Source organism: Amphibalanus amphitrite, unplaced genomic scaffold (genome assembly GCF_019059575.1).
Source record: "Amphibalanus amphitrite isolate SeventyFive unplaced genomic scaffold, NRLGWU_Aamphi_draft 000964F_arrow, whole genome shotgun sequence".
Taxonomy (NCBI): Eukaryota; Metazoa; Arthropoda; class Thecostraca; order Balanomorpha; family Balanidae; genus Amphibalanus; species Amphibalanus amphitrite.
The window spans coordinates 3391-28994 of record NW_024882458.1 but is presented as its reverse complement, the minus strand read 5'-3'; the positions used below and the strand labels follow the sequence as shown (position 1 = coordinate 28994).

The window sequence follows — 25604 nt, the reverse complement described above, 5'->3', positions numbered from 1 at the left end:
TTGTCCTTAACCCTCGCCCATGTAGGGGGGGGGGGTTGGTGCAACCCCCCCCCAGAGGTTTTTCGGAAATAGTGCAAAAACGGCGGCGCGCAGCGCCGCCAAATTTTGGGTACCTTATGGGGCAAACCTTGCGCACCTTTTGGTAAAAAAAAATTGACCAGGTCATGTCAGGTCACGGAGTTATGACGTCACAAAGGGAACAGCCTCCGGCCGGATTTTCACAAACTGAGTGCCAACACCCGAGGTTTCCTGCCGGTGGTACGGACATCGGTTGATGGATCGTGATGAAACTTCCCATGCATGTTGGGGCAAGTATTGGCCATCGTGTGGTGCAAGAAACTTGACCGGGTCAGGTCAGGTCACGGAGCTATGACGTCACAAGAGGAACAGCGTCCGGTGCTATTTCTGGCAAGTGCCGGTAGCTCTATATTGCTAATTCTGGTCACCTCAATGGGAATATGCAGCAATATTAGCTTCTATAGGGAGCAAATGGACCTCCCAAATCCAAAAATACAATCAGATTTCAAAAATTTAAATTTTGATTTTTCGAATTTCTGCCGCCGACTGTGACATTGCCGACTTCCGGTGCTCCCAACGCGCCATTTTTAGAGCTAGGATAACGAAATACATACCAAACGATAGAGAATTGATCAAGGAACACGATAGTGAAGGTTTCAAGTCAACATCTCTCACCGTTTTGCCGCAATCGCCGCGGAAAATTGAAAAAGTTCGATTTTCGGAAAATTTGACCTTTGACCGGTCAAAAGTAGGTCAAATGTTGACCTAGGACCAAAAAATATACCACCAATCGCGAGATCTCGGCGAGAGCAATCCGTTGGTCTTTTCCGCTAAGCTCTACGACGCTCCGTTTTCAAACGCCAAGGGGGGGGGGTCGCACCAACCCCCCCCCCTGCATGGGCGAAGGTGGCAGATCGGCGTTTACGGGCGAGGGTTAAGCTTTCCTTTTTTACTAGAGCTACATAGACTCATAGAGCTACATAGACTCATACATAGAGCTCTGACAGCCCGAGCCGAGTTTCCCGCTCCTTGTCGATAATTGACTTTGCCACTTAACCTTCCCTTCCCGCTCTCCCCTGGCTTTCTTCCCACCCTAGGCTGTCCCTCTCGTCTGCTACCTGTCACTTACCTTGCCGGAGTGTTCCTATCATTCGTTTCCTAAAATACCTGCTCTCCTTTCCTCAGATACTTACCATGCCTCGATCGTACACGAGAAAAACGTCAAGAGGTCAGTGGACGAGGGCGGCGATGTATGCCGCGTTGGAGGACGTCCAACAAGGGAAGTCAACTCTAAAGGCTTCTAAGGACCACGGTGTCCCTCGAAGCTCCCTGCAGCGCCGACTGTCGGGACAGTGTCCACTGAAGGCGCCACTGGGGCCACGTAAGCCGGTCTTCACCCCACAGCAAGAGCGCCAACTGAAAAATCATATCATCGAGATGGAAAGGATGTTCTTTGGATTGACACAGACGGATGCTCGCCGACTCGCGTTTCAGTACGCGGAAAAGAACAGGCTGAACCACAGGTTCAAGAACGGCATCGCCGGAAAAGACTGGCTAATAGGCTTTTTGAAACGCAACAAGGACTTGTCGCTGAGAACCCCCGAGGCGACCTCAGCGGCACGCGCGAAGGGGTTCAACAAGGAAGTGGTGTCGAAGTTTTTTGACATCCTGGTGGAGGCCGGCAAGAGCGTGAAGGGGCCACACGTCGTCTACAATGTAGATGAAACAGGAATCACGACAGTGCAAAGCAAGCCAAGCAGAGTGCTGGCGCAGAAGGGAAGGAAGCAAGTCGGAAGCTTGACGTCAGCAGAACGTGGGGAGCTGACGACAGCGGTCGTTTGTATGTCGGCAGTCGGCAACTTTGTTCCGCCGATGATGATCTTGCCGAGGGCCAGAGTGAACAAGAACCTTGAGGAAGGCGCACCACCCGGGACCGTATTCGAATACCATCCATCGGGCTGGATGCAGACCGACATCTTCACCCGCTGGTTCCAGCACTTCATCCGCCACGCAAAGCCCAGCGCGGAAGAACCAGCACTGCTCATACTGGATGGACATATGACGCACACCAGAAATCTGGATGTGATCGAGATGGCCAGGGCCAACCATGTCACCATCGTGGTCATCCCACCTCACACGAGCCACCGCCTTCAGCCGCTGGATGTGGGCTTCATGAAGCCTCTGAACACCTTCTACGTCCAAGCCATCGAAAAGTTCTTGAGGCAGAACCCGGGCCGAGTGGTCACGCTGTACCAAATCGCCCGACTGTTCGGCGAGGCCTACCTGAAGGCAGCAACCCCGGCAACGGCGATCAACGCATTCAAAAAATGCGGCATCTTCCCCATCGACATGGACGTATTCGCTGAAGAAGACTTCAGCCCGTCTGACGTGACGCATCCGGTGCGTCCGTCAACACTCGCCGCAGAAGAGGAGGCATCGAGTCTTTTGGACGAGCCGACAGCCGGGCCATCCGGTCTCCAGGCCAGCGAGACGACAGCCGGGCCATCCGGTCTCCAGGCCAGCGAGCCGACAGCCGGGCCATCCGGTCTCCAGGCCAGCGAGCCGACAGCCGGGCCATCCGGTCTCCAGGCCAGCGAGCCGACAGCCGGGCCATCCGGTCTCCAGCCCAGCGAGACGACAGCCGGGCCATCCGGTCTCCAGGCCAGCGAGCCGACAGCCGGGCCATCCGGTCTCCAGGCCAGCGAGCCGACAGCCGGGCCATCCGGTCTCCAGGCCAGCGAGACGACAGCCGGGCCATCCGGTCTCCAGGCCAGCGAGACGACAGCCGGGCCATCCGGTCTCCAGGCCAGCGAGCCGACAGCCGGGCCATCCGGTCTCCAGGCCAGCGAGACGACAGCCGGGCCATCCGGTCTCCAGCCCAGCGAGACGACAGCCGGGCCATCCGGTCTCCAGGCCAGCGAGACGACAGCCGGCACTACCTCGGAGATCCGCCCGTGCGATATACTGCCACTACCTCGGGCAAATCTGCCGGCAACCTCTGCTGGTGCCAGAAGACGGACCACCCCGGTAGCTGGGCCAGCTATATTAACCAGTTCGCCTGTCAAAAGGGCCCTGGAGAACAGCCTGACGAAACGGAAGCCCACACAAAGCAAGAAGAAGAGGACCAAAGCTTGCCGAAAGGGGAGCGGAAAGGAGCGAGGAGCCTGCGCTGCTGAAGCCGTTGTTCCCTGTTTGTACTGTGGCGAGTCCTTTGGTGACTCAGTAGCGGGCGAGGGGTGGGCATGCTGCACTTGTTGCAAAAAGTGGGCCCATGATGAATGCGCTGGACTGGATGACAACGATGCCAACTACGTGTGTGAGTTCTGTGCTCCGTAAAACATCAGTGTGGACTGTGATTCACTGGCACTGCGCACAGCTCGGCGGAATGGCGCGCACGCGCGCGCGTTCATTGTGTGAAACCGACACCTTTGTCAACGTTTAGCTTAAATAAGTGTTCATGTTTTGGTTGGTGTGTTCAAGTTTTGCATCCGTTTGCCCGACTGTTGGGTTTTGAAATATAGGCAGCTGCTGCTTTGTACTTGGTGTTTAGATAGGTGGAGGCGATTCTCCTATGGCTACTTAATTTCAATTTTCTGCAATAACTAGTAGACGGACACGTAGCGCCGCTGAACGCCATCACTGTGCACTGTGCAGCCGAAGCGGACACTTGACCCTCCCCCTTCCACGCCAGCGCGCTATCCCGACCCAGGCTAGGTCAGCTTATCGACCTTTCCAATGCCGAGTGAAACATTCACCATCGCAGATCGTACATTTTCCGAGCGGTAGCTCGCCGTGCGAAATACATAGTAAATAACATATTATGCCCGTCTTGCCCCCAGACAAAACCCGTCTTACCCTACCTAGTGGGGTAAGACGGGTTTTTGCAGTGTCTCGCTAAACATGTTATCATTTGAAAACTAATAGAGTTAGACCTTAGGTGTCAAAAGGGCAGCGAAAGAGAAATGTCTGAAGATGCCAGAGCCAAAGCGACAAAGCTATCAAAGCAATGACTTCAGAGATACAAGTCAACAAAACTAACATGCCCGTCATACCCCACTTTCCCCTATATGGTCATCAAAAGTCCATTTATTGACCAATCCATTGTTTGACATTCGCCTCGTAGTTTCCCCAACTGATATGTGCCGACTGAAGTTGAAAGACATGTGTAATTATTAGTTATCTAGTGAGTGATGGCCATGCTCACTTGGTACTGGATACCTACATCTGCCTTTGCCTGAAACCTCTTCAGCATGGGGAGTTAAAGGGACCCTCCCACCTTCAAAAAAGTTTATGAATTGGCATGAAAGTGATGTCGCTCGGTTCAGGAAGAGCGGAAACGAATATCTACCAAATTTCACCGAAAAATATTCACCGGTTTTCAAGATATTAGACTTTTACTTTTGTTTACTTTTTTGGGATCTCCGCTGTTTCTAGCGACTTTATTTTAGAAGTGCGGTGTTTGCGGCAGATGTTGCGCGCAAATAGCATATACCACCGCGTGCTACAAAACGTTTTAGTCAAACATTTAAAAATCGTAAGATATCTGCGCTGACGTCACACATTCAGAGGGGTATTCCTAAGCATTAGCCCCTCTGAATCAAAATGCTGCAATTTTGACATTCAATATTTCCGATTTAAAGCATTTCTCGATGTTGTGAGTGCCGAAACCGGTAATTGTGAGCCAGGGACCCCATTTTGGCTATCTCAACTCAAATCTAATGTTAAGGTGGGAGGGTCCCTTTAATGCAACCCTGCCCCATTTTTTTTTTTGCGGAATCTATCCGGCCCAAATTTGGTAAGGCTTCACGTTCATCCTTTATCTCACAATATTGAAATATAACATCCTGTATCAAAATGCTACTTTGGTCATACCATCCCGTCAGGTCAAGTCGCTGAGCTATGACGTCATATACCTACCATGTCATGTTTACCCGAAATAAATGGCTTCGTGATATGAGGGAGATTTCCTGTTTTTAAGCCGATCTCGTCATTGACCTGACTTTGAGGTCAACTTTAGGACCTGGGTCAGATCCTAAAGTCTGGCAACCTGACAATGGTGCCTGACTTTAGGACCTGGGTGGCCTCAGGTCCTAAAATTAGGCACCAGTGGTTTCACATTTCGTGAAAGGCAGTGCGCTGATTTTTTCGCGTAACTTCAGCTCAATTTAGGGACTATAATGCGAAGAGGCCCGCACCCCTCTCCCCCTGCCACGTTTTGCAATCGAAGAATGCTGAATGACCAATGCCGGCGAGTGTTAAATATTTACTTTGCTTGACCTTGTCACTGAATTAGCGCTGACCATGTCAGCAGCTTATGTAAGCTATCCTGATTTGTATCAGATATGGATAAACGCTATATTTCCTCGTAGCTGCAATCAGACTGCTTAGTTGGTACCGGCGTATTTATTGTTGAGGGAGCGGATGCTTTGCCTTCCAACTTCCAAGGATCATAAATATACCTAAGCAACATAGCCAGATGCTGTTTGTGAAACCCCACCTCATCTGAGCCATACATTAGTGCGTCTCCTTGTTTTCATGCTTGAGACAAATAGAAGGAACAGTCTGTGATCGGGCCGGAAATGTTAACGCTTTCGCAACTAGCATCAACTTGTTGAGTCTCAGACCACTGTAATTCACGTATTCAATTACTGAGGGCTAGATCCAATCATCTGAGCTGATTGGTTGATCTGCATACCGGTATATTGCTTATTGATACCTTACTTTGACTGAAGCGCTGTGAAAATGTGGTTGTTTATTGACGCAGTGTACTGAGTGTGAGAGTGAGACTGGCTGACGCGGTACTGACACTGTACTGACGCTATACTGACGCTGCACTGACGCCGTAAAGACGCTGTACTGACTCTGTCCGGCATCCCCAGGAGTGGGCCACTCGTCTCCGGTCCCCGGTGCGCGTCCGGGAGGGAATGGAACCGGTCACTGCGCCGGACCATGACCGGCGGTTCGGCGACTGCGAGTGTCACCGAAGCCGACCCCGGGACGAGCTGTGACCTGACCGGTCACCGGGCGACAGCCGGTGGAAGGTCCACTCTGAGGGGCCCCGGAACTGGCCTCTCAACACACCTCAGTCATCAGTCATCGCCGATCTGTTCAACATGCGCCGAGCGCGGGCTCTGGTCAGTCATCGGCCTGCGTGCTGATGTCACCTCCGCAGAACTGTCACCACCAATGGCGAGCTCGTCACCCGCCGTGCACCTCCGGTGACCGCCCGGTGGCTGGCCATGAACCGGTTGAAACACAGGCGTGGTTTACTCTGCTGACTGCTCCAGACTAAATCAGACTGGCGCGATGTGAGCCAGATGCGCGTGCTATGTCGGGGCCGCCACGGGGGCTGGTCGGGCCGGCTGCACAGGGGCGCTCAGGGGTGTCTTCGAGAAGTCTCTGTCTGTCGTGGCAGACTGGCGGTGGTTTACCGGAGTGGTTAGGGAGGGACTGGGAAGTCACTTGGGCAGGAGACGCAGTGTCCGCATAATCTAGGGTGAGCTGGTATTGCGATCGAAGTCTGGTGGATAGAAGTGCGGCGTTGAAATAATGTAGAATGCTGCAGAACCCGTAATCGGATCGATGTCACTCAACAATATCCTCTGCAGCGTGGAATTGGATTGCAAAAAGGTCTTCCAGGGCTGGCGGCGGATGTTTTGAAAAATGGACCGTTTGGGAATGTGCAGATTCAGATTGTTAGTGCTGAAGAACTATGCTGTTATAGCGTAAACGGTGACTCGTGCCGACTCGCGTGTTTCACGGTAGTGATGTCTCTTTTCTTGTCAGGGAGATTGCGAACTCTGCACTTTGCTCATCAGTTAGGTTTCACTGTTCAAGAAGTACCTTAGCGTTCTAACTCGGTGGGCTGTAACGATGACCAGGTCACGACAGGGCAGTATTTTAAGTGGTCCAAACATTAATACTCAGTACTCACTTGTGCTTCGTAGGCTGAATCATCTTTTCAAGGTATGACTGTTGTGTTGAGTGAAGTGGGAATGCGCACACAGTTATGTATCGCTCCGTATTGTAAAATGCGGCAGGATGTAACGTTTCACAATTGTTACTCTTACACACGCAGGTATTGCTTTGGGTAGTATTCTGTATGCTGGTTTTGTATTTAATGAATACATTTATCTATTTGTAATATGTCGACTCTGCGATGCTGTAGTTTCTTTGTAAATATCACCCCGTGTTAGGTATGAGAACACATCCGCCACAGACTGAACGCTCAGAAGCTTTTTAGAGAACTCTAAGAAGACGCTAAGAAGCTTTTTTCATCACCGTTCAGGTGTCTGCGGTCCCTACATTTTACCCTCGGCATCCTTATCTGCTGGTGGTAGGGCAGTTTCCTATGAAATTGATATCTTAATGGGTTAAGTATTTTGCGATGAACATAGCAAGTATGTGGAGAATCTTTTATTAAACATATAAAATTAAAGCCAACCAGCTTCCGCTGTAAACACTTTGCGGCGCTGAAGTAGGCTGGCCACAGCTCCCGAAGCGTTGCCAAACAGCTCGGTGTTGCCGTAAAAACTGTTTACAGTGTAATTAGAATATGAAAAGTATATTTCCTTCAACCCGCGCCCCGTTGGGGTCTGCCGAGCAACGGGGAGGGGGGGGGGGCAATTTGGCCCCCCTAAGATCTCGAGAACCACGCAACATAGCGACAAGAAGCAAACGGCGTTGGATAGCCCCAACAGCGAACTACCTTGTGGCGCAATTTCATTGACCAAGGTCAAACCGATGACGTCACAGATCAGTTTAAATGTCGAATTTTCACTGTTTACAGGCATTTCAGGAAATGCGTTGTAAAATCGAGTAAAATGCATTTCATTAAAAATCATCGATGGGATATTGTTCGTCAAACACATATTTTGCTATTTGAGGTCACTGATACCAGGTCAGGTCACAGAGGTCAGGTCACTGAGGGTCACAATATGAGAATATCATGTGACGTATGCTTTATGGTCCATTTTATATGCCAAATGCCAAATTGTGTGGGTCAGGCGGCCTTTGGGGGCAGTTTAAATTGTGTCCTGATGAAGGTCAGGTCAAGGTCAGGTCAAATTAGGTCAAATTGCAAAGTTGATATTTGGCATAAAATGGGTATCGATTCGATGCAGCTTGTCACGGGGAGTTCAATGGTGATCTGTGTTTTTCACTACGTACTCTAGAATTTCTAAAAATTGAGTTAAAAATTTGACGTCATCAATTTTGAACAGTTTTTTTTTTGCTATAGGTAACTTGGCCAAAAAAGAGGCATTGATGTAAAAATTGGTATGTAGCTAGAAGAGCGCAGGGACTATCACATGTAGGTTATTGTAGGTATTCCGTTTTTTTCTCGAAATTAACAAATGGGATTTTTTGCGTTTTTCTAAAAAAATCAGTTTTCTTATCCTTCGCCCGTAAACGGTGTTTTGCCACCTTCGCCCATGCAGGGGGGGGGGGGTTGGTGCGACCCCCCCTGGCGTTTGAAAACGGAGCGTCGTAGAGCTTAGCGGAAAAGACCAACGGATTGCTCTCAACGAGATCTCGCGATTGGTGGTATATTTTTTGGTCCTAGGTCAACATTTGACCTACTTATGACCGGTCAAAGGTCAAATTTTCGGAAAAATCTAACTTTTTCAGATTTCTGCGCCGATTGCGGCAAAACGGTCAGAGACATCGACTTGAAACCTTCACTATCGTGATCCTTGATCAATTCTCTATCGTTTGGTGTGTATTTCGATGTCATAACTCTAAAAATGATGCGTTGGGAGCATCGGAAGTCTGCAAGGTCATTTGTGCATTGGGTCACGTCAGGCGTGTGACGTCACTGACCTGACCCTGACCCAAAATGAACTACAAGAAACAACCGACGATGCCTGAAATGGATAGCAAATTCGAATTCAGGGCATCAAAATACCCCGAAAAGGCATACAAGTGCAAGAAGTCATTACAGGTCAACCGAGGTCACTGACCTTACCTTGACCTTTAGTAACCTTCAAAATGTCAACGGACATTGTGCCAATGTCAAATCAGCCAGTTGTGATTCTAAAACAATCCATCAGTGTGTCAGGTCAGTCGGCATTTATACCAATGTGAAGCAATCTCCAATTTAGCGTAAATCTGGCCGGAGGTTGTTCCCTTTATGACGTCATAACTCCGTGACCTGACATGACCTTGACAAAAAAATACCAAAAGTTGCGCAAAGGATGCCCCAGAGGGTACTGAAAATTTGAGCAGGCTATCTGAAACGGTTCGGCGTGTAGCTAAGAAAAACCTCAGGGGGGGGGGGGGTTGCCCTACATGGGCGTGGGTTAGAATTAGAATTTTCTTAGTAACTGTAGCTTTTGTGAGTGTTTCAAGATTTCATTTTTTTTTTTTGCTCATTTTTGCTCGAACATGACCTCAGTTTGACCTTAATAACTCCTGACCTAAGGTGACCTAAGATGAAAAATTTTGTGTGTAGGTGTCAAATTGATGCCTGGGAAGGCACCGAAAATTTGGTGGTGCTGCGCGCCGTCGTTTTCTTGCTATTCAGGAAAAACCACAGGGGGGGGGGGGTCATACTGGCCCTTCAAATTGGGCGAGGGTTAACTCATTCAGAAGCTTAACACCGTCTCATTTTGCCCTATGCAGCAGCCTGGAGCGCTGGCAAGGACCGGATGTTCAGCAAAGGCTGACTACAAAATGATCCATCGCTCTGACTGGGCGTCTGCTGTGCATGGTTCCCGACGCTGTGTAATGTGTATTGTGTAAGGCTTGGACGGCCCGTTGTGCCCACCCCAATCACCACGCGCCTCTGTGGCGTTGTTTTTCTTCCACCGACACGCCTCCCCGGGCGTGTCGAGTTCAAAGGGCGCGCGCTGCGGTCTGTATATAAGGCCATGTTCCCACCGGTCGGCACTCTCAGTCGACACCATGAAGCTGCTGCTGATCGCCTGCGTGTGCGCCCTGGCCGCGGCCGAGCAGCCGCAGCAGACCGTTCCGACGGCCGCTCAGCTGACGGTCGGCCTGACGCACCTGTACCGGCGCTTCCTGCACGCCGTCGCCCCCCGGCAGCTCGAGCTGCAGGATGCGCTCGACATCCAGTGGCGCAACGGCATGATGGCCGGCCCGCCGTTCCGCTCCCCGGTGAGTCAGCGGCCGACGTCGCCGCACAGGCGGCGGAAGCAGATGCAGTGAACCGAGCCGCATCTAGCGCATTCGAATTGATTATCTTTTATAGTATAGCATAACGATAATTGGCTGCAATAGCACCTATTTTTACAGTAAATTTAACAACAATCTTTGACAGCAGTGCATTCATTGTTGTAGTCAAGGACAATGCCTCCTTAGAAACAAAACGTGTAGAAATGGCTATCAGCCAAGGTCTAAGACATCTCATGACGGAAACCTGGCACATGTTTCCCATGACTTTGTTGGCGTACTTTCTAATCCTTTACCGTCTGTTGTGCGACAGGTCCAGGCTACCTTCGGCGGTGTTGAGGCGCCGACCTTCTCCTTCGTGAACAGCATGATCACCCCCGGCCAGAAGGGCTTCTTCGGCAAGTGGAGCAAGCACGACACCTCGGATCTGCTCATGACCTACAACCGCGGCAGCCTGACCAAGGTGAGAAGCGTGATCAGTGCAGTGTCTCCTGGGCCCTGGATAGCCAGATTGTTTGACAACGAAACCCCTTTGCTGCTTTTTTATGACTGGTAACATGTAACGCTGGATATGCATATGACCCTCGATAATATCCTATTCATATCGTGATGGAAGGACCTCTGAGCCTCCGTTGGTGGGTCTTATAAATTTCAATACCACTAAGCAGTGAGACCGCCTACCAGTCCACATGCAGCTGGCCACAATTGCGTGTGACACCGTTTGTGCGTGCGTGTGATTTCAGATCCACATGCTGACCGACGGCGGCATCCACAAGGAGGTGGTGCTGGGCCACCCTCTGCACAAGCAAGGCGCCAAGTTTGCCGTCATGATCCCCAAGGGCACCTACTGCATCTTCGAGTCGCTCTCTGAGGACGACGCCGCCTTCGTCACCTACGTCGCTATCCCCGGTAGGCAGAATGCATCGACACAATCCCACCTGAGGCTCTTTGAGCTTCTGTAGTACTGAACAAACCGTTTTCGAGATCACATTTTCACAGTCGATGTACAACCGGTCCATATTTTGTGCATCGTAATGCTCGAGTTGATTCACTGTGCGTAGACCTACCGGACTCTGTGTGGGTGGCTATTACATTTTGTAATCGTTTCGTGGTCATTTTGCGAAGCTGATTTGTCTAAGCGATTTGGCTGTCGTGGTGGTTGGGTCTGGTGATGCTCTTTTGCCCAGGTTCTGACCCATTCGCCCTCACCCTTCGATAGCCTGGAACCCGGCCAACTCGCACAACTACTCCCAGAAGGAGATGGAGGCCAAGTTCCCCGACTTCAGCAACATGTTCCACGAGCTCTCTAAGCCCGGCGTGCACGAGCACGAGCACGGCGACGAGGATTACGATCACGAGCACGACGAGCACGACCACGACGACCACGACGAGCACGACCACGGCCCCCAGCGCCGCCGCCTCCGCCGCTTCCGCGGCCGTGGCCGCCGCTTCGGCGGACGCCACTAAATCCCTGCTGACGAGACTCTGAGGCAGCACGGTCATCGACCGACGCAGGGCACTGGCGGACGGAACGAAGCCATGCTCAAAGCAAGTCACTTTGAAGTTGTTTTACAATATGACGCGATGTACATCCCATCATCGTTCCTTGTGCAATACAATTATAATTGTTTGACCACGAACTGTGTTTGACCTGCCTTTGTTTTCAACGACGCAAATCTTAGAAAATTACTTTTAATTATTCTGCCTACCTCGAACTTTCAACCGATAGCATAGGTACTATTTAGTAAGAAAAAAGCACGGAGAAACTACATATCAGTACATATCAGAGAAACTGTTGTTTGTTTGAGACTCATGAGAGGGTGTTTTTGTTTGAGAGGGTTTTGAACACTATTCGTCCAAAATAGGCGCATTTCAATTTTCTCCCTTTGACTTATAATGGAGAGGTTGCGAAATTGACCAGACCTTAGGTCACCGATATCAAAATTCCGAGATACACATTTTGTACATACTTTTACTCTTATCATCGCTGAAAGTTTTAAGGCGATCGTTCAGTCGGTGTAGCTATGACGAGGATTGCAACTTTTTCTGAGGTGAGGTCACTTGACGTGACCCTGTGACCTGACCTTGAGAGCCCTGGGTCTGAAATTCTTACAACGCATGTAGAAAAGATGCATGAAGAGGTGTGCTAAAAAAGCCGCGCTCCGCGCCGCCGTTTTTGAGATATCCTCTTGGTTCTTTTTGTATACTGGGGTATACATCGTCCTAAGTCGATCTATACGGAATTCACTAATGGCTAGGCTATTTCGTGGCCATGCGTTGCAGTGCCATGGTCCGCCACCTGGTGGCTGAATTTATATCCTCAAGTTGAATTTGTTGACGCCTCCAGCGCTTCAATCTTCCCGGTATCTCGGCGGTCGCAGCATAGAGGTACGTCTCCTAATTATTTTCCTGTTATTTCTTTTTAAGAGTATGACTCATCGAAAACTGTTGTTTTGCTAACATAACCATTCGTCGTTGATCATTGCTTGCAGGTTTTGTAAACAACATTGTGTGTTTGGAACTTTTCCAGAAAGAATTAAAGTTCATGTATAGGTACTAAGGTATACAAATGTCCTTGGCCCGAAAAATTTTGAGACGTGCTTAAAGGAAATAGTTCACATTTTAACATGGGTTTTGAACTGGAATAGCAGTTCCGTAGCTTGGGCTGAGACGAGCATAAATCAGGAGCTTTTACAGCCCAACGATCACCCTAGGCAAAGATATTCTATTTCTCGTCCCGAAAAATGTGCCTTGCGTTGAGGATGTGTGCCTTGCATATATTCGCATCCAGTATGAAACGAGCATGGGTCCCGAAAATTCTTCAGAAACTAGAGAAATTATCTACGAGAACTCTTGAGAAATTCGCTCCAGTGAGGCGCTCCAGTAACAAAAGCACGAGCAGATCGCCCAAATGCCGGTGGCCGCGATTTCTCTAGTTTCTGAAGAATTTTCGGGACCCATGCTCTTTTCATACTGGATCGCTTGTGCCTTACAGAAACTGAAAAGTTCTTCCTATATCAAAAATATAGAAAATAATATTTTGTTATAAAAAGGATTTATTTTCTTTGCTGATCATTTTGAACATAAAAAATCACAAATCCATTGCAAAAAAATAATTTCGTGAAAGTGAACTATTTCCTTTAAGAAGTAGCACTATACTCTGTTTCGTTTCAAGTTTGCAGCCGAAGTGCCCTGCTGAAAGCAGTGCGTGATTTCTGTATATACAGCTCTTACATTTTAAGAAGCAAATTCTTAGCGGAGGAGCGATTTGCCGAAGAAATTCCAACTGCAAGCTTGATATGGAACAGACTATACAATTATTCGGAGGAATTGACCTCTGAAAAAAATAAATGTACACCCGAGTGACCAACGGGATCCTGCACGACGGAGAAATGTAAACGTCAGTATACAACGGACTGTGCCTAGGACTAGTCATGTATACTGTAGTATACATGGTTGCTGGGTTAGTTAAAGCCATTTTTTGTGGCTCACAAACAACATTATGCCTTCAAATGGCTCTGTGGTTGAGCGTTAACATTCTTCGAATCGTTGGCGACCTCAATGACCGTAGATCCTCACTCAAAGTTTGATAAATCGCCCGATGAATTAGAATCCGACCCCTAAGCACAATGACATAGGCAAGCACCTCTCTAAAACACACCATACGGCGAATTTTTTTTAGAGATGTCGCTTCAGATAATGCTGCAAGGTCTTCATCTACTGTTTATCGATTCGCAACAGGTGCTACAAGTTCTATATCTTCAAAGGAAATGGCAACTAAAGACCTAAGAGCAGTGGGCAAGGGCAGAAGAAGCTGAAGTTAAGGGCGAGTGGTGTTGATAATTAAACGTGTCAATACTATTAGCCATTTTACGTCCTAAACAAACGAAAAAATACACTTTGGTGTTTGTATGGAAGTTTTCATGGATTGCATTTCAGTCATATTTTATAGGCTTTGAGTATTTTTGTATATCCCAGTATACATGTCACTGCGCATGCGCGATGACCTTCACGGCTGAAATGTCACCAATCTGGTCATTATTGGCACCAAAGCTCTCAGCTAAAAAAGTTTCGTTGCTCTCCATTCATGGGCGAATTGGCGGGACTCAAGAGGATATCTGCGAAAAACCGCAAGAGGGGGGTGTTCAAACACCCCCCCCCCCGGCCCGGCACGGGTTACAGCACGGCTCCAGACTAAATCAGACGGGTGCGATGTGAGCCAGATGCGCGTTCTATGTCGGGGCCGCCACGGGGGCTGGTCGCACCGGCCGCACAGGGGCGCTCATGGGGTGTCTTCGAGAGGCGTTGGATTACAGGAATGGTTCAGGTTAGGGAGGGACTAGGAGGTCACCTGGGCAGGAGGCGCAGTGTCCGCATAATCTAGGGTGAGCTGTTATTGCGATAGAAATCTTGTGCAAAGAAGTGAGGCGTTGAGACAATGTAGAATGCTGCAGAACCCGTAATCGGATCGATGTCACTCAGCAATATCCTCTGCAGCGTGGAATTGGATTGCAAAAAGGTCTTCCAGGGCTGGCGGCGGATGTTTTGAAAAATGGACCGTTTGCGAATGTGCATATTCAGATTGTTAGCGCTGAAAAACTATACTGTTACAGCGTAAACAGAACTCGTACTGACTCGCGTGGTTGACGGTAGTGATGTCTTTTTTTTTTCGTGTCAGGGAGATTGCGAGCTCTGCACTTTTCTCATCAGTTAGGTTTCACTGTTCAAGGAGTACCTTAGCGTTCTAACTCGGTGGGCTGTAACGATGACCAGGTCACGACAGGGCAGTATTAAGTGGTCCAAACATTAATACTCAGTACTCACATGTGCTTCGTAGACTGAATCATCTTTTCAAGATATGACTGTTGTGTTGAGTAAAGTGGGAATGCGCACACAGTTATGTATCGCTCCGTAATGTAGAATGCGGCAGGATGTAACGTTTCCCAATCGTTACTCTTACACACGCAGGTATTGCTTTGGTTACGGAGCGAGCGAAGCGAGCGTAGTCTTTCCTTAGATTAACGGAAATTTCTGAGTATGAGCGGCCGGCCGGCCGGCCGGCCGTGCGGACGCTTTTGCGAGGCTTATATCTCAGCAACCACTTGACCGATTTACACGCGGTAATTTTTGTAGGGTAGCTTCATTCCTTCTACCAAGTATTGGACTATTCCCGATGCATGTGGGTGACCCCTTATGCACGTGCCACGTGCAAAACGAAGAGGTGTCAGTTTTGTAATTGTTGCAATATCTCGGTAACTACTTGGCCGACTGCGCTGAAAGTTGGCATGTAGGTAGGCACCCACCAGGCACTGCATATCCATGTGCCAGAGTTGGGGTGCTGCTGCACGTGCGCACGTGCAGGGGTCGTTTCCAGATCTCGAGAACGGGTGGACCGATGACGCTCAAATTTGGTACACGGTTAGGGACCAGTCAGTAGGGTGCCGTGCACAAGTCAGTTGGGACCCATTTTGCACGTGCGCACGTGCAGGGTGCCGCTTCCAGATCTCGAGAACGGCTGGGCCGATTATGCTCAAATTTGGCACATCGCTAGAGACCGGTTAGTAGGGTGCCGTGCACAAGTCAGTTGGAGGTACTCCCTCGCAATTTCGCACGTGCAAGGCCCACCCTCTCGCTCGCTCCGTTAGTCGCCCCAAAAGGCGTTATACTGGTATAGTATTCTGTATGCTGGTTTTGTATTTAATGAATACATATACATATCTATTTGTAATATGTCGACTCTGTGATGCTGTAGTTTCTTTGTAAATATCACCCCGTGTTAGGTATGAGAACACATCCGCCACAGAGAACGATCAGAAGCTTCTTAGAGAATTATTGAGGACCCTAAGAAGCCAATGTCATCACCGTTGAGGTGTCTGCGGTCTCTACATTCAAGCCACATTCACGCTAGGCTATTCCTATCTGCTGGTGGGATGGAGAGAGGCAGTTTCCGATGAAATTGATATGTTAATGGGTCGGTATATAGGGCCTTGAATGGGTCAGTGCTTTTGCGATGAACATAGGAAGTGTGTGGAGAATCTTTTATTGAACATATAAAATTAAAGCCAATCAGCTTCCGTGTAATATCTAGCCTCTACCGAAGATGGAAATTAGCTGTCCTTATATGAAAATATTTTTAGAGGAGCATAAATACAGGGTGGGGCAGAAATATTTACCTGTTTGTTTTCAGTTCATATACCTAACTCAAAAAGTTATGAACGGATTTTGATAAAATTTTGCATGCGGCTTCCCAACTGACTCGTGTATCAACATTGAAATCGTTTTTACATTTTGTTACGAGCGAGCGAGCGCAGCGAGCGAAGCGAAGTCTTTTCAATATAACGGAAAAATCTCGGTATGAGCGTCCCGGCCCGGCCTGTAACTCTTTTGAGAGGCTTATATCTAAGCAACCGCTGGACCGATTGGCCTGCGGTCTTTTTTCTGGGTAGCCCCATCCCTTCTACCCCGTAATTGACTACTTTTGACACATCTCAGTGACCGTCGTGGCACGTGAAAGGTCAAGGGTGTTCAAACTGTTTTGCAAAAGTAGTGAATTTGGGAGGCTCATATCTCAGCAGCCGCTTGGGCGATTGTCTTGCGGTAATTTGTGTAGGGTAGCTGCATCCCTTCTACCAAAGGTCGGATACTCTTGATCTATGTGAGTGACCCCCACTGCACGTGCAAAATACAAAAAGAAGAGGTGCCAAATTTGTTCCCATTTCAATAACTCGGTAATTACTGGGGCGATTTCGCTAAAACTTGGCATACAGGTAGGCACCCACCAGGCAGTGCATTCCCATGTTTGGGGTTATGGTGCTACTGCACGTGCGCACGTGCAGGGGGCGCTTCCAGATCTCGAGAACGGCTGGGCCGATTGCGCTCAAATTTGGTACACGGTTGGGGACCAGTTAGTAGGGTGCCGTGCAAAAGTCAGTTTGGACCCCGTTTGCACGTGCGCACGTGCAGAATGCCGCTTCCAGATCTCAGGAACGGCTGGGCCGATTGCGTTCAAATTTGGCACACCGCTAGCGACCGGTTAGAAGGTTGCTTGGCACAAGCCCCGTTAGAAGTACCCTCTCGCCCTTCCCTACGTGCAGGGCTCACTATCTCGCTCGCTCGCTCTTCGCCCAAAAGGCGTTTTACTGGTGATAGTTGTAACAGCTCGATGTTGCCGTAAAAACTGTTATCAGTGTAATTAAAATATGAAGAGTAGATTTCCTTTAACCCGCGCTCCGTTGGGGTCTGCCGACTGCCGAGCAACGCGCCCTGTTGGGAGGGGGGGGGGCAATTTGGCCCCCTAAGATCTCGAGAACCACGCAACATAGCGACAAGAAGCAAACGGCGTTGGATAGCCCCAATAGGGAACTACCTTGTGACCTACCCCGCGTTCGATGTCTCGCAGACGACGAAGATTCTATGCCGTCCGGCCAATCACGTTCTATAACCGCAGCCGAGCCCTCGCTGACCTTGAACGGGATTGGCCGGACGGCGTAGAATCTTCGTCGTCCGTGAGACATCGAACGCGGGGCTAATTTCATTGACCTAGGTGATAGGTCAAACCGATGACGTCACAGGTGAGGTCAAATGTCGAATTTTCACCGTTTACAGGTATTTCAAGAAATGCGTTGTAAAATCGAGTAAACTGCATTTCATTGAAAATCATCGATGGGGTATTGTTCGTCAAACACATATTTTGCTATTTGAGGTCACTGATACCAGGTCAGGTCACAGAGGCCAGGTCACTGAGGGTCACAATATGAGAATATCATGTGACGCATGTTTCATGGTCCATTTTATATGCCAAATGTCAAATTATGTGGGTCAGGCAGCCTTTAGGGTCAGTTTAGATTATGTTCTGGTGAAGGTCAGGTCAAATAAGGTCAAATTTCAAAGTTGATATTTTTGCATAAAATTGGTATCGATTCGATGCAGCTCGTCACGGGGAGTTCAATGGTGGTCTGGTCTTTGTTTTGCGCTACGTAGGTACTCTGGAATTGCCAAAAATTGAGTTCAAAAATTTGACGTCATCAATTTTGAGCAGTTTTTTCGCTATAACTTGGTCAAAAAACAGGTATCGATGAAAAAATTGCTATGTAGATAGAAGAGCGCAGGGGCTATCACATCCTATGTTCCGGTTTTTTTAAATTCAAAAAAGTTTTGGGATTTGTTTGCGTTTTTCGAAAAGAAAAGCTTTTTTTAATTTTTTGGGGTCAAAATACAAAAATTTTGAAAATCAGAGATAGCAGTTTTGTAGCGCCCTCTTTCGCTACTCATGACCATATAACGAACTTTGAAATTGCTTAGTAACTGTAGCTTTTGTGAGCGTTTAAAGATTGCATTTTTTTACTCATTTTTGCTCAAAGATGAGCCCAGTTTGACCTCATAACTCCTGACCAAAGGTGACCTAAGATTTGAAATTTTGTGTGAAGGTGTCAAATTGACGCCTGGGAAGGTATCAAAAACTTGGTGTTGCTGCGCGCCGTTGTTTTCTTGCTATTCAGGAAAAACCACAGGGGGGTCATACTGCCCCCCTTCAAACTGGGCGAGGGTTAACCCATTCAGAAGCTCAACACGGTCTCATTTTGCCCTATGCAGCAGCCTGGAGCGCTGGCAAGGACCGGATGTTCAGCAAAGGCCGACTACAGATTGATCCATCTCTCTGACTGGGCGTCTGCTGTCACTGGCGGATCCAGGGGGGGGGGGGCATTAGGGGCATATGCCCCCCCCCCCGACAGGAGCCTGGGGAGGGCATTCAGTACAAGTATGCCCCCCCCCCGTTCAGACTTACACTTCTTACGCCTATAACGAGGAACTAAATAAAAATGGATTAGAAATCCTTCCTAGTAACTACTTTTGTGATCAGAGTCGTTTTAGTAGCCTCAATTTAGTTGTCATTGCTTTATTTTGTAAGTATGTTGCTTCTTAGTTCTTACCACAGGGGAGTCATGCCCATAAGTGTAACTTTAGGTATATCTCTTTGTGGGTGCTCAAGCACCCCCAATCCTGAGCTTAGCACCCCCTGCCTCCCTAAAGCACCCCCTGCCTCCCTAAAGCACCCCCTGCCTCCTTAACCCTCGCCGGACCTATTGGTTTTCTACATACGCGCCGGCCGAGGGGGGGGGGACGGGTACGACCCCCCTCGCCGTTTCGCCCCTGGTGGAGCTAGCGCGTCGCGGAAAAAAAACGAGCGTGGGCGCCGTTACGAGATGCAGAGATTGGTACCCGATTTTAAGGTCGTAGGTCAACCGGTGACCTCTGAGGTCAGGTCAAGTGCCCCAAGGTACGGTTCAGTTTTTGGTGAATAACTTCGCAAAAAACGGCCGCAGGGCCGCGATTTTGGCAGCATCGTGTGCGCCTCGCTCAGGCGCGTCGAATGATATACTTTTTGTTCGGGTCAGGTCAACTTGGGGTGTTGACCTCAGGTCAAGGTCAGGTCAGCACCCTAAGGTCACGAAGCTGGTCGAAATAGGTCATGTCGCATATCATTCGATTCGGCAGGTCTTCTTGAGTCCATTGGTGGCTTCCCCGACTCGCTAGCTCAATTTGATCAGGAGTTATTGACGAAAAACTAATATGACCTTGATGACGTCATAAATGACGTCATGCAAGGTCAACATTGCAAAAGTGACGCATCTAACCTTGCAAGGAGTGCATCAAATCACGATTCTGTGTGCTTGGGATAGTTGTAGATCGTTCCTGGCGCCAGAATAGCAGTTTGAATTTTTCCCCATTGACTTATAATGGTGAGGTCACGAAAATGACCTGACCTCATATGACCTTTAGGAAAAATCTGAGATATACAAATTGTGAGACTCATAATGGATACTGGATCCTGCAAGTTTCATTTCCCTGTGACATCTCCTCTGGCAGTGAGGGCGTTGCGAAGTTGCGACATCTGAAGACCGTTCAGAGGTTCACTTATGACGTCATAGGTCAGTGACCTTACCTGACCCAAAAATGCGGTTGGTGTCAAAAGATCTGGCTTAGATCAAAGGTCAGGTATGCCAAGCAGGGCTGCGGAGTCGGAGTCGGAGTCGGAGCCGGTCGGAGTCGACAGTTGTGACCGGAGTCGCAGTCGGAGTCGGAGTCGATTTTACAGGGTGTTTCACTAAAAGTGTCAAAAAGTGAATGCTTATTAAAGATATATAGAATATGCTAATCACGTGGCTGCGCACGTGGCTTTGTTGCAAATTTTTGGACATTTATAATTTATCCATTTAAGATATATTTTACACTCATACGGAGCGAGGGCAGGAGGACAAAGTTACTAGTCATTTTTTCCTTATGCAGAACAAGAACAGGCTATTTACACCGCAACTACTCTCTCACCTCGCTACGTTCCAGATTATTAAAGTTTCAAAGGGCTTGTTGAGAGGTTTAAAAGGGTTCCTTCGATGCCGGTTTTAGTCCAAAAAAGGCGGGGTTGCCCCCACCTCTCGGCGGAAACCGTTGAGAAGGTCAGGGTCTTTTTGAGGGCCTTTGAAGATAACAAGAAGCTAATTCCAACATCAGAAATAGCCAGGGCCTTACAAGTTATTAAAATCAACCACTGTAACGGCTGTAGCCACCAGGAACTGACTGGACCAGAAGCTCCTGGGCCGAATAATCAGCTGCCTCGCCGCCCGCCCCTGGCCAGCGCGAAGCCCCGATCTGTCAAGGCTAAGCCTCTGGTTTGGTCAGTGACTCAGTAGCTCTCGCAGAGCTGAGGAAGACTCAAGTCGCATCACTTCGGGAGCTGAAGAGCACAATTCAAGGCTTTGCCGACAGTCTGGACGCTGAAGATGAAAACGGGCTGTGAGTCACCTCCGGACACGTACCGAAACGGTGCATCAAAAGAAGGGGCAGATGTGTGGAATAGGTTTGAGTGACGGTGATATCGTTTTTATATATTCAAATGTCCAACAATTGCGGATGAAATGATATGCAAATTTTCTTTAAAAACATTGTTATTATGTGCATTATGACCTTTTGCTTTTTGACACTTTTAGTGAAACACCCTGTAGAAACCCGAGCCGGAGTCGGAGTCGGAGTCACCGAAAATCTGTCGACTCCGCAGCCCTGCTAGGTCTGCGGAGTCGGAGTCGGGAGTTGGAGTCGGTCGGAGTCGACAATTCTGCCCGGAGTCGGAGTCGGAGTCGGAGCTGGTTTTTGAAAGCCGGAGTCGGAGTCGGAGTCGGAGTCGCCGAAAATCCATCGACTCCGCAGCCCTGAATTGCCAAGTTTCAGCTCTCTATCGCCAGCGTGTTCGGAGCTATTGCGAAAAAACCCTATGGGGGGCGGCACCCGCCCCCCCCCCCTCGGCCGGCGAGGGTTAAAGCACCCCCAGCCTCATCAAAACATTCCCAGCTGACTCAAGACCCTCAATAATCAGTATTTTCTTCTCCAGTAATCTCCAGTAATAATAATTTTCTTCTGTATTGAGCTCAGTGAATCATGCAAATACTATGCTTATACTCAATTCAGTGACTAAGGGAATACCTATACATTGAATAAATTACCACAAATTAAGATGCATGATATATGTGTTTACATTACATCTGATATTATGGTGCTTGGAACTAAGTAAGATCTCCAATCTAACATAAATGAAGGTTGGCAAACAATGTCAATGGCTGTAAAATTTATCGACATTCACAACACCATACCATACCACACTTAGTTCCTCTGTTTGGGTAAAACATACAAGCATGTATAAGCAGCCGCCAGCCTAACAATATCCAATTTTCTGTAATATTCTAAAAGTTCAGTACAACCTGGGCCAATGAATCAAGTGGGACATGATGACAGAGAGATCCCATAGCTGCCCAGTGTTCGGGCGTACTGGAAAGCCTCACGCCGGAAGGACGTGGAAGGGTGGTAAAAGTCCACCGACGGACCTTGTGCCAAAAATTGATTGCACAACCGAGGAATATGCACAGAAAGACAGTTCTTTACGGTGTTCACTCTCCCGAAGGGCACATGAAACAAGCCCGTGCGGCGGTTACGCCTCCCAGGCACATTGACCCTCGCCGGCACAGGCCAATTTGCGTCCTTCGACGGCACAAGGGGGGGGGGGGGGGGTGGTACGACCCCTCACGTTTGGCCCCTGATCGAGCAAGAGCTTAGAGGAAAAAACGAGCGTGTTGCCCGTCACGAGAGGAAGCCGATGCTATCCAACTTTTAGGTCCTAGATCATCGGCCGACCTTTCAGGTCAGGTCAATGACCCAAAAGCCGGGAAAATCGGGACCTGTTTGAAAGTCGTTAAGTGTGGCTGCTATGGGGTTTTCTGGGGTGCTGATCACGAATATCGTGTTAGTTTTGATCACAGATGATGTCTTTAAGCATTTAGACCAGGTCGGGTCAGGTCAGGTCAGGTCAACAGGTAGGGGTCGTGACGGGTATTCGTAGAACGCGTCAACCGCCTCTGACAGCTTCGTAGCATTTTACGAAGGCACCAAAACTACTGCGTAATGTTGAAATGGTTGATAAATTCGAGTTCAGCTAAAAAAAAACTAGCCTAGAAACTTGTAAAACTCGAAAAAGTGAACCGAGGTCACCAAAGGTCAGTGACCTGACCTGACCATCAGGTGACCTTGACATCCACCATGCATGCGAGCAACATCAGATCACATGTTTGAAGGTTTGAAACCACACACAAAAAAATATTAACACCGTCAGCGGTGTAATTGCACACTGCACAGTACATATCTGAGCACTTGAGGAAAGTTAATTTAGTCCCTTCCCCACTTAACCCTCGCCCGCACATGGGGGGGGGGGGTGGTTGCCACCCCCCCAGGTAGTCTTTCTGCTCTGCACTCAACATTTTTAGAGCTAGAAGGCTGATTTTTCGTATAGCTGCTCCTCTATCCTTTCTTGATGTCCACTGAAAATTTCAAGTTTCTGTGATTTTTGGTTTCGGAGATATGACCTTGTTTTTCAGGTCATGTCATGACCCAAATGGCCAATTCTCAACATCTTTCGCTTGCCATGGGCCTTGTGAGCTTTTGACACCCTGATTTCGGCCTTTTTTGCCAGTCTTACCTCCCACCTATCATGGAACATGTTGTTCGACGATGTACAGGGGTCAAGGTCAGGGTCAAGGTCAACCTAGGTCATCTAAGATAATTGCGTTTTAGGCAAGCTGAATTTACTTTTTGTGAAGTTTTTTGACTGCATTTTTGGTAAAAGCTTCTCAGATCATGATTTCATGTAATATGGACCCAAAAACAATCGGTGCACACATCAGTATACACACAGACACACACAGACATACAAACACATATAATTGATCTTGACCTAACTTGACCTGAAATGACCTCAGCAGCAAAATTCTGGTCGGGTAGTGTGACAAAGAGGTTCTAGCTGGCTTGGCACCAGAAAACAGCATCGTCATCGGTATTTGATGAGCAGCGCACTTGATATCCAACGGTGACCCAAAACAGCAATATTTTTTAGTTTGACCTGACCTGGAAGGTCAATGACTGACCTGAGAAGGTAAAACTGGGTATCATTGGATTCGTCTCTTCCCAAAGAATCTTTTTGGTCTTTACTGCTAAGCTCTATCTCCAATAGGAACGAAATGGCGCGGGGGGGTGGCAACCACCCCCCCCCCCCCCCATGTGCGTTCTAGGATGGGAAAATAGCATGTGCGGGCGAGGGTTAAATTACTCGCGCTTCTAAATGAACACCAGGAAGAAGGTAATAGAACACAATAGAACACTACATGTAGTAAAACACCCAACCCTCATAACAGTGTTCTATTACCTTCTTCCTGGTGTTCATTTAGGAGCGCGAGTAATTTAAGCGGGGAAGGGACTAAATTAACTTTCCTCAAGTGCTCAGATATGTAGGTACTGTGCAATTACACCGCTAACGGTGTTAATATTTTTGTGTGCACGAATAGCTTGCAAACGCGCGGCTAATGCGAGCCGACATACGCCGCGCGATTCCGGACAGGGGGGGGGGGTTGATGCAACCCCCCTAAGGTTTTTCGCGAATAACTCGCGTAAAAAGCGGCCGATCGCGACGATACTTTCAGTACCCTCGCATTGATCAATTTTATACCTACTCTAAAAATTTCATGACCCTGACCGAAATGACCTTTGACCGATGACCTACTTTCCAAGACCATGTTTGGCCGGAATCGCGATTCGGCGTATGTCGCCTTGCCTTAGCCGCGCTTTTGCAAGTTTTTCGTGGTTTCAAACGTTCAAACATGTGATTTGATGTTGCTCCCTAGGGTGGATGTCAAGGTCACCTGAAGATCAGGTCAGGTCATTTACCTTTGGTGACCCCGGTTCACTTTTCGAGTTTTACATGTTTCTAGGCTAGTTTTTCGAGCTGAATTCGAATTTAGCAACCATTTGAACATTTACGAAGTAGTTTTGGTGCCTTGCCTTCGTAACATGTTACGAAGCTGTCAGAGGCGGTTGACACGTACTACAAATACCCGTCACGGCCCCTACCGGTTGACCTGACCTGACCTGACCCGACCTGGTCTAAATGCTTAAAGACATCATCTGTGATCAAAACTAACACGATATTCGTGATCAGCACCCCGGAAACCCCATAGCAGCCACATTTTACGACTTTCTAATAGGTCACGATTTTCCCGACTTTTGGGTCATTGACCTGACCTGGAATGTCAACCGAAGACCTAGGACCTTAAAATTGGGTATCATCGGCTTTCTCTCGTGACGGGCAACACGCTCGTTTTTTTTTCCGCGAAGCTCTAGCTCGATCAGAGGCCAAACGCGAGGGGGGTCCCCCCTCCCTTGTGCCATCGAAGGACGCAAATGACCTGTGCCGGCGAGGTTTAAGTTCCAGGAACAAAACGCAATATTTCACGAGAACCATGTCCGGAGAGTAACCATCGAGCCTGTCCCGTCATGCGTCATGTTGGATAGCCCTCAATATAAGCTCATTCGTGCAGAGCTATGCAGACCAGGCTGCCTAAGCGCGGACCTACCAAAAGTCCGGTAGGGCCTGAATTAAAAATTTTAAACCCAGCGTGTTCTGAAATATGTTCAAAAACTTCCGTGATTATGAATGCATTGGGTGAGCCAAAATTGTTTTACAGTGGCGCTATTAAAACAAGCTCTCGAATCGATTTAACATCATTTCTTGCATGATGCCTGATACAGTAAAAAAGAACAGCTGAAAAAAGACCTACGAAAAATATGGCATGCCTTTCTGAAAGCTATTGAGCACCCCCAATGATTTTTGGAAAACTACACCCATGGTCATGCCGCTTCAACACTTTTGACCGTATTGTCTAACGATGGCACTCATATTGCGCAAACCAGGTATCGGCCGCCGCCTATGCTTGAGAATAGGGACGGTTAGAATATGATTTACCTTTATCAGTATGGCCGCAGCCAGTGCAGCGTAACCGGGGGGGGGGGGGGGCACAAGGGGCGCGTGCCGCCTCATTAGATGCATGGTGCCCTATGGGCCCGAGAGGCCCTGCAGTGCCAAT

General features: G+C 48.6%; 2 protein-coding genes across 3 annotated transcripts in view; both read left to right on the top strand.

The window, feature by feature from the left end:
• LOC122368651 (protein O-glucosyltransferase 2-like) overlaps positions 1–7164 on the top strand; it is a 109647-nt gene extending 102483 nt beyond the window's left edge. For both annotated transcript variants that reach the window (XM_043342806.1, XM_043342805.1), the window contains one exon: positions 5898–7164. In XM_043342806.1, coding sequence (XP_043198741.1) covers positions 5898–6026 — 129 coding nt within the window. In that variant the 3' untranslated portion in view covers positions 6027–7164. The remainder of the gene's footprint in view (positions 1–5897) is intronic.
• Positions 7165–9321: 2157 nt separating this feature from the next.
• LOC122368650 lies at positions 9322–11789 on the top strand. Its single transcript, XM_043342804.1, has 4 exons — positions 9322–10134; positions 10463–10612; positions 10893–11058; positions 11369–11789. Exons 1-4 carry the CDS (start codon positions 9922–9924, stop codon positions 11614–11616), a joined length of 777 nt encoding a protein of 258 aa, XP_043198739.1. The 5' UTR covers positions 9322–9921; the 3' UTR covers positions 11617–11789.
• Positions 11790–25604: the final 13815 nt, after the last annotated feature.